The following is a 15459-nucleotide window of genomic DNA, read 5'->3' on the forward strand; positions in this document are numbered from 1 at the left end:
TAACAAACAAAAGCATACCCAGTACCACTGCTTTTAATGGAAATATTACAAAGAATGACAATGAAGTCAGTTTTTACACTTTCTTTAGAAAACAGAAAAAAAGATATATAGATCACAATGACTAAAATTAGGTATATTGATAAATCTATTTCAAAACTATTTTTATTAATTGTCAGATATATTTAACAGCAATAATAATAATATCTATGCAAGCAATGAAGAAAATGGTCATAGATGATGTTCATCATCCAGGCACTCAAAGCCTCCTGGATAAATAAACAAAGGCCTTATATAACCTCAGGTCTCTCCTCAATGCTTGCTTGGGCATCAGCTCAGGAAAGCTCTACTGATGCTAGGGAGGAGCCAGGAAGGAGTGCTTACTACACACTACAAGATACCGTGGAAATCACTGTTTTTCTACACTAACTTCATGGTAAAAATTACAAGCATGTGGTGAAAAAGCAGCATACAAACAATAAGAAAAGAGTATAGTGAGCTCAGTAAGCAGTAGGTGTGCAAAGGAAAAGGATATATACTGTGAAGTTCATCACCTATTCTTTTTTTTTGTTTTAGATCACTTATTGTTTCTAGTGAAATAGGAACTATCATTCCTGGAGTTAAGAAAACACCACCAATGGCAACGACAGAATAAAACTGCTTTTGGGAAAACACAGTGCAAAGATAAATGAAAATATATAGATTTTCTTTTTCTGTGAAAGAACATGATGTTGGCAAAGGAACAACAAAACAAAAACCAGGCCAGGCACGGTGGCTCACGTCTGTAATCCTAGCACTCTGGGAGGCCAAGGCGGGTGGATCGCTTGAGGTTAGGAGTTCGAGACCAGCCTGAGCAAGAGCGAGACCCCGTTTCTATTAAAAACAAAAAGAAATTATCTGGCCAACTAAAAATATATAGAAAAAATTAGCTGGGCATGGTGGGTGCATGCCTGTAGTCCCAGTTACTCGGGAGGCTGGGGCAGTAGGATTGCTTAAGCTGATGAGTTTGAGGTTGCTGTGAGCTAGGCTGACACTACAGCACCCACTGTAGTCCGGGCAACAAAGTGAGACTCTGTCTCAAAAAAAAAAAGCAGAGGATAATTTTGAAAATTTCCTTGTTTATCTTTTATTTGTATGAATAATTTTTGTATTTTGAGAAACCCTTAACAATTCACCAATATTTAACATTAAGCAACAACAGTGGTATAATTTACAATTAAGATGTCATTCATAAGGCAAAACACTTAATATGCTCTACTAAGATGTGGCCAATAATTATAATTACATCTAACAAGCCACTTTTTAAAATAAAAAACATCCACAGTTTTAGATTCATATATTTGGTATTTATCTCATTCTTGATTATAGTTCACTAACAATATGGATTTCCTCCATTATCACTGTCACACAATATCTTACACTGAGATGTGAGGGCCACGAATTAGGTTGTGCTTATTAACTGACTGACTCAAATGAGCCCTGACCCATCACACAAGCTGAATAACTGGGTACTTAATAGAGGCTCTTAAAAACAGAACAAGGCCTATTTATTGTGAGTGATAAAGTAGAAAAAAAGTAGTATTTCTTGCCTTCGGAAAAAGGCTTCTGTGCCTTCCATTCTCCCATTCTGGTCCTAAGGCAGGACACTCTCAAGGTGGGAGTATGCTGCCATAGAAAAGATGGGGCTCACAAATGACCTGTTTGAGCTGTGCTTGTTGGGACCCCCTTCTTCAATTGCTTATTTTAAGGGAAGAATTTATAGGGCTAGAGACGGGTCTCAAAACATCCTATGAACAAACATATATAACAGTCCCATCTCATAAAAGGGGCTCAGACCACTAATTGTGTTCATCTCACTTAGTCTACCAAAGCAGGGCCAGATTCCCTGCTCTCAGAAGCACCTACCCAAGGTTTTCCTACCACAAATAAGAATCTGTCAAAGTCTTCTATTTCATCTTCATCAACTTACCAACTGAAATTATTCCCAAGGGTACTAAAAACGATATTCCCACATTTTCCTAGAGGGGAACCATTCATGGGCCAACTCAGGGAAGGAACGGTAGTCTTTATTCGTACCTGCTTATATGCTATAATATTCTTTGAACTATTAAAGTTCTGAGACTGTCCTTCCATCTGAAACACGTGGAACACACTAGAGCTGGTGTAACAGTAAGCTCCGCAGTTCTCGCAACAGTTCATGATGAGGCTGTTAGCAGAGTGAAACTTCGAAAAGCAGGCACTACTGCAGAGACTATGTTTCACATTCTGGTATTTTACTTCATACTGAATCTAGGATTTAAAAAAAAGGTTCAGTAAAAACTGACATTTAAGTAGAATCATCAGAATCCCTTTAAAGGTTAAAAAGAATTGCAACTTACAACAGCAATCTTCTGACACATGCTGCACTTGGTCAAAATGCTATTAGTACATATGGTAACAAATGGTTTTCTTTTTTCTTCATGTGATGAAAGACAAGACAGGCTGCAAAAATTTTTGCTAGAGCTAGTATCTTCCAGCTGGATACTGATCATATCCTTTGGATTTAAAATGTCTCTAAAAATAAACAACAAGCACACCATTAAACAATTTTACCACAATCACTAAATGACCTGCTCAGACAATCCCCTCTGCTGTTTCATTTACCTGAAGAGCTGTGACTAGTAGTGAGAACATTAGCCTTGAAACGAGAAAACCTGAATTCAGTATCCAGTTCTATTACTCATATTAAGTAATCTTGGATAAGTCATTTATACTTCCTAAATGTTAATTTTCTCACCCATAAAGTAGGGACTATAAAACATATCTAATAGTGCAAAGTTTTTTTTTTTTAAAGACAGAGGTCTATGTTGCCCAGTCTGGCCTACAACTTCTGGGCTCAAGGGATCCTCCCACCTACCTCTGTCTCCTGAGTAGCTGGGACTACAGGCACATGCCACCACACCTGGCTTTGATAGTGTGGTTTTGAAGACTACTTGGCCTGCATTAGCTGGTGCTGGTGATAACACAGTGACAATGAGCAATCACATTCATACATGACAGCTTTGGAATCTTTATGCCAGTACGGTCTGCCAATCCTTAGGGGAGGTCCCCCAGACATTTTCAGGGGTTCCATGAGAGCAAAACTATTTTCATAATAATATTAAGAAGTTATTTGCCTTCTTCACTGTGTTGACATTTGAACTGATGGTGCAAAGGCAATGGTGGAAAATTCCACTCCTTGGTATACACCCAAAAGAACTGAAAACAGGTACTTGAACAAGTACATGCAAGCTCATAAACAGCCACTATTCACGATAGCCAAAAGATGGACATAGCCCAAACGTTCATCAATGAATGAACAAATGGATAAACAAATTGTGGAATATACATACAGCGGAATACTGTTCTGCTATAAAAAAGAAGGAAGCACTAATATATGCTGCAACATGGGTGAACCTTGAAAATTATGCTAACAAGCCAGACACAAAAGTTATATATCATATGATTCAATTTATATGAAATATTCTGATAGATAAACCCATAGATAGAATGCAGACTAGTGGCTGACAGGGACTGTGGGGAGAGGGAAATGGGGAGAAACTGCTTAATGTGTAATGTGTTTTACTTTGGAGCGATGGAAATGTTTTGGAACAAGATAGAAGTGATAATTGCACAACATTGTGAATATACTAAATGTCAATGAAATTGTTAATTTTTTGTTACATGAATTTCACCTAAATAAATTGGGAAAAGAAAAAAAAAATGGTGGGCAAAACTGTCAGAGCCTTAGCAGAAATCAAAGCAGTGGCACGAAAATACAACTAACATTCATGCTATTCACTGCCACACATTCACTATAAAAAAAAAAAAAAAAAAGTGTCAGTTTTACTTTAGGGTGTCACTAATAAAACAAAAATTTTAATTATTTAAACTTCATCCTTGAGTACATCCTTTTAATATTCCATGTGACACAGGCATAAAGTACTGCCCCTGCACACCATAAGACGGTTGTCGCAAGGAAAAGCTTATATGGAAACATTAAGTTACAAACTGAATTAGCCACTTTTTTTCATGGAACACATTTTTACTTGAAAGTAGTGACTATAAAACAAACTGTTGCTCAGAAAAGGGTATTTGGCAGATATTTTCTTGAAAATGAATAAAGTGAGAATATCACCTCAAGGAAAACAACTGACAGTATTTATTGCCAATGATAAAATTCAAGCTTTCAAGTGAAAATTAGAATTTTGGAAAACTTCTATCTGCCACTTCCAGTTTGATTGCTTCCAAAAACTTAAAAGACTTTTCTAATGAGATTGGTGGTGATTTTTAAAGTATTGCATAATGAATCATGTCAACAGTTGGAAGATCTGCAGAACTCAGTGAACCAGTATTTTCTAAATGACAATAGCATGATGTTACAAAAATCATTCTTGGGTAAAAGATCCATTCAAAGTTCAAGATAGACTAACAAAGGCCGGGTGTGGTGACTCACGCCTATAATCCTAACACTTTGGGAGGCTGAGGCAGGAGGATCCCTTGAGGCTAGGAGTTCGAGGTTGCAGTGAGCTATGACGAGGCCACTGCACTTCAGCCTGGGCGACAGAGTGAGACCTTGTCTCAAAAAAAAAAGACAATAAATTAATGAATTTTAACATAACAGAGTACAAAAAGTTCACTGATACAGTTTCAGATTCTATATTGTAACTGCCATTAAGAAACTACAACTTGATTCTTGGTGTAGTATCAAAGAAGAACATCCACAATTACTGAAGGGCTATTAAAACCCTCCTCCCACTTCCAATCACATGTTTGTGAGGCCAGATTTTCTTCACATACTTCAATCAAAACCATATTTTGCAATAATGTGAATGCAGAAGCAGATATGAAAATTTAGCCAGACATTAAAGTGGTTTGTAAAACTGATAAAATACGCCATTATCACTAAATTTTTAAATATGTGGCTATTTTTCATTAAAATGTTATTTAGTTTCTAACATAGTAAATAGGGGGAGATATAACCTACTAACTAAAGCTCTTTGTGTCTGCAATATTTTTAAGAGTAGGGGTCCTGAGACCAGAAAGTTTGAAAACTGCTGTAGGAATTATCAAAATACCTGTCTACCTAGAACTCTCAGAATATCAATCTTTGAGGACAACAGTTTTCAAGATGAACTACCTTTGAAATTAACACTACTCTAACACTTCAACATTTTCAAATTTTAAGTGTATTAGGAACTTTGCATCATTTTAATCAGTACTGAAAATAACACGTTCATTTTATTATTACATCAGTCATTTTACTGGTTTAGTTCTATCTGCAGTGCTATCCTTATACTTCATTTGACAAAAATTCTTTTAGGATTCACTGTGTTCCAGGAAGTATTAAGCCTTGAGGAGGAGTATATAATCTGCTCCTTAATGTCAAGAGGCTCATAGTCTAACCAAGAAGAGTATCAATTCTTTAAAAACATTTAATATTTTATGATCAATGTTTTGGGAGTTATGAATATGACACTATAAAAACATAGACTATGGAACAATTAATTAGGGAGGGGTGGTAATAGGGAGAGAGGAATAGTGTGGGAGTAGATAACAGGTAAAGATATCTGTGGCATACCTTTAAGACAGAATGAAGGACATTAGCCAGATGGGAAGGGAGGCAGAAGAAACTACATGGGCAGAGGCATGCAAATCTGAAAATACTTACTGGTTTTTATAACCATCAGCATACTGGATTGCTGCTGGCTTCTAATCTACTAAAGTCTTATAAATATTAAAAAAAAATCTTGTTAGAAGTGTCTAAAATGAGCTTCAACTTCAAGCACAGGCCTGAACAACTTTGCTATAAATAAATCAAGCATTAATTAGTACATGGGCCTATTTTCAACTCTATTGATTGTTTTCAGGATTTCTGGTTGGTTCCAACTGAGATACTAAAGCACAGAATGGACACTTCTTAAATATACAGTTCTCAAAAACAAGCCACATATTTCAAATAAGATTTAAAATGCTATCTTCAAAGCCATCTTTCAGTTGGCTCATGAAATAGAATAAAGACTGACTTAACTCAAAACAGATGTTAAATCATTTCCATAAAAGAAATCTTAAAAAGAACTGAAAATGGCAGGGGGAAACCCTGAAAATTAGCTAAGATGTTGAAAACTATATATTAACACAAGAGGCCAATTAATGTGGAGTTTTAAAAAAAGCACAGGTTACTCTGAATAGTTCTTCTCCTAGCCTATGCATTACTACCATCTTTCTACCAACCTACAAAATAGTATTTTTTATTAATAAAGTTTTTTTTTATTCCAGAAGTAAAACTTGTCCCATATTTTTGCTTACCTTGGATTTCCATGCCTAAGAGAGCTTACACAATAAATCTTTCCTGCTTTAGCCTTTTCAATCTGTCTGGCACATCTGCCTAAGATGTGCAGTGAGTAAATTCCAAACCTAGAAACATAATACCTTAACTTCTCAGGGCCTCGGTTTCCTCAAAACCAGAAGAAAAGGTTTGAACTAGATGCTCCCTAAGGTCCCTTCCAGTTTTATGATTCTGCAGAGAGAGAAAGCAGGCTGAGGAGAGTGCCATATAGCCCATAGCAAAAAAGAAAGACATGGTACAGTACTGAAGGGTTGAAAAGCAAAAAGAAAGCTAAGTAGAGTTCCAGGGAGTAAGACTTGAAGTAACAGTTAACACCAGAAATAGCAGCCAAAGGAGGAGCTGATGCAACCCATAAAAAGCGTTTGTGAGTTTAAGAGAATGATAACAATAGTGATAGTTAACATTTATTGAGTTCTTATTATTGTTCTCTGATATCTTAAATATATTGTTTAATGCTCATAATTCTTTTTTTTTTTTTTTTTTAAAGAGATGAATCTAGCTCTGTTGTACAGGCTGGACTTAAACTCCTTAAGTGATCCTCCTGCCTCAGATTCCCAAGTGTCTGGGACTACAATACAGGTGTGCGCTATTGTGCCCAGCTTAATGCTCATAATTCTTATGCACATTTGACAAAAACAGACAAGAATACAAGAAGGGAAGTAGTTCTCAATGCTTCTGAAACTGTAGCACGTATATGAATCAAATGGGGAGAAATGCAGTTCTGATTCAGTAGGTCTGTGAGACCCGAGAATCACATTTCTAACAGGCTCTAAGGTAATGCTGATAAAAGCTGCTCAGGGATCAAACTTTTGAGTAGTAAAATATAACTAAATGGAAGAAGCAAATTCAAATTATGGCAATCTAGTTACCAAATAAGACATTATGTGAAAGGAATTTATTATATTTAGGAGCAAATTTGATGGCCGATGAATTTTCTTGTTCTTAAACAAGAACATTTAAATATTAGCATTAGCATTTCATGAGTGCCAACAATCCAGAATTATACTACCTTAGGACTCTCAAAGCCAAAATGTCACTGAGCCCTTCACATACATATCCTCAAAGAAATCTTTGAAAGATTACATAAAGAGATGTATGTTTGGCTGGGCGCGGTGGCTCACGCCTGTAATCCTACCACTCTGGGAGGCCGAGGCGGGCAGATTGTTTGAGCTCAGGAGTTCGAGACCAGCCTGAGCAAGAGCGAGACTCCGTCTCTACTAAAAATAGAAAGAAATTATATGGACAGCTAAAAATATATATAGAAAAAATTAGCTGGGCATGGTGGTGCATGCCTGTAGTCCCAGCTACTCGGGAGGCTGAGGCAGAAGGATCGCTTGAGTCCAGGAGTTTGAGGTTGCTATGAGCTAGGATGATGCCACGGCACTCACTCTAGCCCGGGCAACAGAGTGAGACTCTGTCTCAAAAAAAAAAAAAAGAGAGATGTATGTTTATCTATGGCAATTTCTCAAAAGAATTAAATAACTTGATTTACCATTACAAGAGAAACATACCATTATTCTGTATCTTTGAAGATCCAAAATAACTGTTACATAATTAATTTTTTAGTAGGCTGCTCACTATACAGTTAAATGATAGAATGGACATATAATAATCATCATCTCACTTATAGATAATTTCAAATGAAAAGAGTAGGAAAATAAGTTTTGGAAGTCACATTATTTCAAGTTAAAGAAAAACAGAATTTCTCACATGTTAATTTCTGAAAACCTCTCAATTAACAAAAAAACTGTTTCTGAAGAATCTATTACAGGAACTAAAAGCAGAAACAGCTTCTTTCCACTAAACCAAGGCAAGATGTCTTCAGAAAACATGAAAATGAAGAAAATTACAACCAAGATTCTGACCAAGATCTATGTAGGGAAGTAAAAGGGGGCGTAATTTAGAATTATATACTTTGAGCAGTTTGAACAAGTTCTCTTGGTAGGAGCTGGTGAACTGGCAGATGAATTGTATTCACTGATGCATGGTGTAGAGCAAAAAAGTTGAGTAGAGCCTTTCCTCTGATAAGCAGTTTGCCCCTTCTGGAGAATTTTTTTACAACCGGAACAGGAAACCTGAATAGCTGCGGTTGAAACTGAAGGAAGCATTTTATTCACACCAGATGATGCCAGAGAAAGCTGAAGGCCTGCAGTTAACTGTGAAGCTATAAAAACAAAAGAGGAAGGGGGAAAAAAAAATCAGTATTTACATAAAATTAAATGTGCATTCTTTCATTATCTTATAGGCTACTTTTTCCTGGACTTGAAAACCAACACAAACACAGCAATATTAAATTAGCTATCATATTTGTCCAAATAAATATAAGTAACATAAATAATTCTATTACCACTATCTGAAAACACAGTGTTTATTTTCAGTCCACTCTCCTGAGTTTTGGACTGTTGGGCTTGACGATACTCCTGAAAAAGAGAATTAAAAATAATGAATACGATGTACTTAAAACAACCACTCATTCAGTAGAAAATGATAAATTGTGCTCAAGCTTGTTCAATGAATTGCATAACTGAGTTGAACCAAGGTACACAAGTAAGCATTACCTTTTTGATATTCTTTGGCTAGTAACACCAATCACTCAAAATACATTGTTTTGTATTTCTTTGGTACCCAGATGTGATTTCAGAATCTTTGTCAACAATAGCCACTACCAATAGAGAGTGGACATACTCATGACATCTATTTTCCCTACTTTTTCCAATCATTAACAGCTACTTGTCTTCAGAAAGATCTTATGACTCAGAAATTGAGCAGAATAATTCTTGCAAAGGAGTATTTTTTCAGAGCAACATAATTTCATAGCTACCATATCCAAACTTGATCTATGTGTCTAAATGTCCATGGGTTGAAAAGTAATAGATACGTCCTAAATGGGTAACATTCTCCAGTGTCATCAACTCAATGGTAACCATACCCTTAACTTAATACTAATCTACTTTAGGCTACTTCTAGACAGAATACTAAAAATAAATTAATTTTTTACTGATTTACTTTTCATTTCATTAGAAATTTTAGCTGGTTCATATGCCAATATTCTAAAGAAATCTGTCCCTATGTACAGAATACTCACAGCTTGAGTATTCATCAAGTTCATCCTTCATAGGTTATTTAGTATGTGACAAGTCTAAAAAACTTTAAATATAAAGCTAATTTGAATAAAAATTATAAAGACAAAAGTTTTAAGAATTTAAAATGTATTAATTCCCTTACTTAATAGAGGGAGTAGAATAAAAACATGTAATTAGTTATTTGTATTATATTGTTATTTACACTGTTTCAAGTTAAGAAGAACAAAAATGTGTTAACCTTAGCTAGGCCCATACCACCCTAGGCAATCCTTTTACGTATCCAAAAGTCCATCTGCAGTCTGTTCTTCTCTCAATTGCTTTCTGGCATATACTTGTTACAACATGTAACACCGTATACCTTGTATTATTTGATTAACTGCTTTGAGAAAGATAGGATTTAAGTTTTTCAACTAATAATTTTAGCACCCTTATAACCAAAATTTATAGTTAAATACTGCTCTAGAAAAATAGAAAATAAGGTAAAATATTTACGTGAGCATTGTCCGGTTCTGTCTTAATTTCTTTTAGCAGCCCCAGCTGTGGTGCCACTGCCTTGTCACATTCACCATCTAACAGTGGTTCTTTCATTTTAGTATCTGATGCAAAGGAATCCTCCAGTTCCAAACTAATGGGTTTCTTCCTGGGGAACAGTTTCTAGATTCCTAAAATAAAATACAGATAGAGTCTGATTTTACAATTAGTCTTTTTAAATATGGTAATTTTGTGGAACCACAAAAAGGTCTTTAGACAACTGGGCATCAAGGTTCCCTCACAGTACCAACACTGGCTTCCTTCCTTTATCCATTATTCCTCAAGAAATTTCTGCTTTATACTTCTCTAGTAGCTACCACCTCTCTGTGCTTTCTTCTGGAAAGTCTCCATTTCTGGATGCGGCATAAAACCACCAAACCTACAAGTTTATTTTTTTTCTTTTTTTTGAGACAGAGTCTCACTCTGTTGCCCGGGCTAGAGTAAGTGCGGTAGTGTCAGCCTAGCTCACAGCAACCTCAAACTCCTGGGCTCAAGCGATACTCCTGCCTTAGCGTCACTAGTAGCTGGGACTACAGGCATGCGCCACCATGCCTGGCTAGTTTTTTCTATATATATTTTTAGCTGTCCATACAATTTCTTTCTATTTTCAGTAGAGACAAGGTCTCGCTCTTGCTCAGGCTGGTCTCGAACTCCTGAGCTCAAACAATCCGCTGGCCTCCGACTCCCAGAGTGCTAGGATTATAGGTGTGAGCCACCGTGCCCAGCCTACAAGTTTATTTTTAACTTATCAATTGTCTTAGAAAATATAAAGCTTTCTATCTGAGGTTAACCCAATTACCTGTGCTCACTACTTCCATCTGCCCTCCAGTTATCCTCTCACCTGCTTCCTCAACTCCTCTTCACCTCCTATTGGTTCCACTCACATAAGCAGAATAATTGCAGTTGGTGCAACATAACTGCAGTTTCAGCATGGTTGAAATTTGCCATTTGGTATTGAAATATATTCTTAAATAAATGTGGTTATGTTATACATCACTTTAATGCACATTTCCCACATTTTTGCTAATGACATTACTTGCTGTTTATTTTATGTTTATTTTAGACTGTGGAAATGATGCTAGACAAAAAGCAAATTTGAGTGACTTTCTTATTCTAGTTCAAAATGGGTTGTAAAGCAGCGGAGACAACTTGCAACATCAACAACGCATTTGGCCCAGGAATTGCTAACAAACATACAGTGCATAGGTGGTTCAAGAAGTTTTGCAAAGGAGAGGAGAGCCTTGAAGATGAGGAGTGCAGGAGCCAGTTATCAGAAGTTGACAGCAACCAACTGAGAGCAATCACTGAAGCTGATCCTCTCACAGCTACACAAGAAGCTGCTGAAGAACTCAACGTCAACCCATGGTAATTTGGCATCTGAAGCAAATTGGAAGGTGAAAAAGCTCAATAAGTGGGTGCCTCAAGAGCTGACTGAAAATCAAAAAAATTGTCATTTTGAAGTGTCGTCTTCTCTTATTGTATGTGAAAACAATGAACCATTTCTTGATTGTATTGTGATGTGCAAAGAAAAGTGGATTTTATACGACAGACAACCGGTGACAACCAGCTCAGTGGTTGGACCAAGAAGTAGCTCCAAAGCACTTCCCAAAACCAAACTTGCACCAAAAAAGATCATGGTCACTGTTTTGCGGCCTGCTGCTGGTCTGATCCACTATAACTTTCTGAATCCTGGTGAAATCATTACATCTGAGAAGTCTGCTCAGCAAATTGATGAGATGTACCGAGAACTGCAACACCTGCAGCCAGCATTGGTCAACAGAAAGGGCCCAATTCTTCTCCACAACACCCAACTGCATGTCACACAACCAACGCTTCAACCAATGCTTCAAAAGTTGAACGAATTGGGCTATGAAGTTTTGCCTCATCCGCCATATTCACCTGACCTCTCACCACCCGACTACCACTTCTTCAAGCATCTGGACAACTTTTTGCAGGGAAAATGCTTCCACAACCAGCAGGATATAGAAAATGCTTTCCAAGAGTTCATCAAATCCTGAAGCACAGATTTTTATGCCACAGGAATAAACACACTGGCCAGGGCGCAGTGGCTCATGCCTGTAATCCTAGCACTGTGGGAGGCCAAAGCAGGAAGACTGCTTGAGGTCAGGAGTTTGAGGTTGCTGTGAGCTGGGCTGATGCCACTGCACTGTAGCCCAGGCAAGAGAGTGAGACTCTGCCCCCCCTCCACCCAAAAGGGAATAAATAAGCTTATTTCTTGGCAAAAATGTGTTGATTATAATGGTTCCTATTTTGATTAATAAAGATGTTTTTGAGCCTAGTTATAATGATTCAAAATTCACGGTCCGAAACCACAATTACTTTTGCACCAACCTAATACGGTCAAGGATCTGACTTCTAAAGCTCTTGCTCTCTCTGTGACCACTCCTTCCTTCCCTCATCCTTGAAATTCTCTCCTTCCTTGAATTCTGACTCCAAGACTTCCTATTTCTCCTTTTACCTCTTTGCCAGTCTTTTCCACAAACACTTATTTCACCTGTTTCTAAAATATCTGTGTTCCTCCAAAGCACAATTCCCTAGTACTCTTCTCACTTGCTCTATGGGTACAACGTTACATTCGACTATAACCTATGAGCTGATTTTCCCCTACATTCCTGAGCTCCAGCCCATGTACCTAATTTCCTATTAAATAGCTCCATTTGAATGTTCCACAGTTTCCTCAAACTCAGGAGATTTAAAACTATATTCTTATATTATCCCCACAAACCTACTTTACAGATATTCCCTTTCTTGGTAAATGGCACTATCATATGCCCAATTTCCCATGACTGAAATCTAGGAGTAGTCCTGAATTCCTCTTCTCCTCAAATCTAATCACCAAATTGGATCAAATCTGCCTTCTAAACAAGTCTTAAATCTATTTTCCCATTACACATCATGACTGCTTCTCCCTACCACCCAAATCAATGGATTCCTTTTTGGTAAATAGGTAGCTAAAATCCAAAATCACAGTATAAAAGATTGTTGTATATTCAGGCTTAAAAAAGAACTCTTTCCTTTCCTGACACTCTAGGCTGGCTTCAGAGTGCAAGTCTCCTGGATTCCCCCTCCTTCATCTTCCCCAAAACAAACAGATACTCTTTAAAAAAAGGGCTTTACAACTAATTATTATGGAGGGTAAAAGACAACTAACACAAATATGGAGAAGTTAAAGTTCTTACAGGAGTAATTCCAGGTCTCTGGTTTTATTCTGAGTTAGGACATGAGAGACTCGAGTAATTCTGCCATTACTTTTTATTTCTGAGATTGGGGCTCAACCACCTCCCCTCATTCCCATCTTTAACTCGGCTCTTATTGAAAGCGCCTACCCCAAGGCAGAAAATTAAATAAATAAAGCCTGAGTGTGAAGTGCAATAAATAGCTCATATAGCCTCTATCCAGCCCATTTGAGCATTACACACAACCAGCAAAGCAAAATTCCATGGAAATTAACTACTATATTGTCATTAAGTAGATTCCCTTGACCTGAAAGTCTAAATGTCAATTAAAATCAAAGCACCTACTTTGCACGTGGCAGTATTGCAGTCAATTAGGTTTATCTTAGGTGTTATTATTGCTAGTTGGGAAAAAAAACAACATCAAAGCACCTATGAGCTTTGGCATCTCAAACATATTATCACACAAATAGAAGAATAATGGAATGCACTCTGAAAACTTAATCTACAATATTTCTGAAGCAGGGAAAATAGTATATAACATTTGTTTAGCTATTAGAAAAACAAAAGGAGAAAAAACCATATATGAATGATAGATAAATCCATTACTTCCTTTTCCAACAAGATGCACATTAGTGTAAAATAAGCCATAGAGACCTCTTTTTAATACAGTCCTACCAATCTTTCCAAACTAGGGCTAAATCACAGTATGACAGAGTACATGTATTAACAGTCAAAGGATAAATGTTGTACGTCTTCCTGCTGGGCAATACTACTTGGTGGTAGGTAATTGAAAACATTTTAATTTAAACCAAAGAGAGAAATATTATGGAGCAGACCACAAAATTCACATTCATTTTTAAAGTAAAACATGAGATCACAAAGAAATTACAAATTATCAAGAGTTACTTCCAGATACACACACAGGCCTCTCGAGGGAATTCATCCACTTTCCTCCTGGAAAATTACTATAGTATTGCTCATATAAATCTGATACTTCAAACTACTATTAGGATATGAAAAAAAAACTGTATGTGAAATATAGAACCAAAATGAGATTTCAATAAAATATAAGGCAATTAGAACAATGAAATGAAACTGTCTACATGACAATGAATAAGATTCACAGATAATATCAAGACTAATTTCTATAGAGACCATATTTTGACTGTTACAGATTGAGGCATAATCTTGGTTGGAGAGATTTGAACAAGTTTAGAACAAACTGTCACTTTTTGTTTCTTAAAAATATTAATAGCCCAATATTGAAAATTAAGAAAAAAGAACTTGAGAAATTCTGTATGAATATAACTATGGCTTGAAGAATTGGTTTTTAGAAATCACATTACGAATGATAGTGATTTATATGATGAAATTAAAATATTTTCTATGACAACCAATTATTATACAGTATTTAGAAATATATAAAATTCAATTCACTTATTTTTAATAACTTGCTTACTTTCAGTCCTGCAAACCATAGCCTTACACATATTTATATATTTTGTTACTATGAAGGTATATTTGTCAAGCCAGGAGGATGAAACGCATTTTATTCAACAATGTGTTAGCTTGATTTATAACTTTCAAATATTCAGTCATATAGTATGTGGGCCTCCTTCCGTACTCTTGCCAAGGGACCCCACAAATGCTAGGGCCATAGTGAGCCCAGCACCCCAACCATAGGAGATTTTCAGAACTAGACTGGTGCTGAGAATTAGGGGTGAGGAAGCCTGATTTAATGACAATAGCTCCCCATTAGGGCTAGGGGGCTGCAAGTGCCACACCAAAGGCAAGAAAGGGCAGGCCTGGGAGAGCCGTAGGAATGACTGTTCTAGAAAGGAGGTTGTAGTCCTTGAAGCTGGAATACAGTCCAAGGAGGTAGTTTCAGGGTCAGTAAAGGACAGCTACAGCCACAGGGAGATCTGCAGGACCCAGAATGGAAAACGCTATCTTCCTCCTGGGGCTAGAGGGGAGGGAGACAGATGTCAAGGCAAAGAATCAGCCAAGGAGCGAGCACCTTGACTGTACCTCACCTTAACTAGTGCTCGTCTTTCCTCCCTGCAAAGGTCATTTCTGCTTATTCAAATCCTACTCAGTTTGCAAACCAACTTAGCTACAGATTTTATCAGATTGGCAAGAATTAAAAATAAAACTGATAAATCCAGGCATAACACAGTAGCCTTTAGCATACTAAATCCTCTTACTGGAAACAATTATAAAATTAACAGGTTTTACCCCTGAGGGCATTTTTCAGGATAGAACAGTGGAAAAAGCCCAAGCAGAA

At 36.8% G+C, this 15459-nt stretch overlaps 1 protein-coding gene across 2 annotated transcripts in view; it reads right to left on the bottom strand.

Moving 5' to 3' along the window:
• ZMYM1 (zinc finger MYM-type containing 1) overlaps window positions 1–15459 on the bottom strand; it is a 29619-nt gene that overhangs the window by 10763 nt on the left and 3397 nt on the right. Inside the window, exons 2-6 of one of the 2 annotated variants that reach the window (XM_045548297.1) lie at window positions 9940–10109; window positions 8712–8784; window positions 8279–8528; window positions 2376–2550; window positions 2074–2286 (exon numbers count right to left, since the gene is read on the bottom strand). In XM_045548297.1, coding sequence (XP_045404253.1) covers window positions 2074–2286; window positions 2376–2550; window positions 8279–8528; window positions 8712–8784; window positions 9940–10035 — 807 coding nt within the window. In that variant the 5' untranslated portion in view covers window positions 10036–10109. Of the gene's footprint in view, window positions 1–2073; window positions 2287–2375; window positions 2551–5686; window positions 5757–8278; window positions 8529–8711; window positions 8785–9939; window positions 10110–15459 lie in introns of those variants that run through there. The other variant, XM_045548299.1, reaches the window with a different exon arrangement.

The sequence above is a fragment of the Lemur catta genome, chromosome 3 (genome assembly GCF_020740605.2).
Source record: "Lemur catta isolate mLemCat1 chromosome 3, mLemCat1.pri, whole genome shotgun sequence".
Lineage (NCBI taxonomy): Eukaryota > Metazoa > Chordata > Mammalia > Primates > Lemuridae > Lemur > Lemur catta.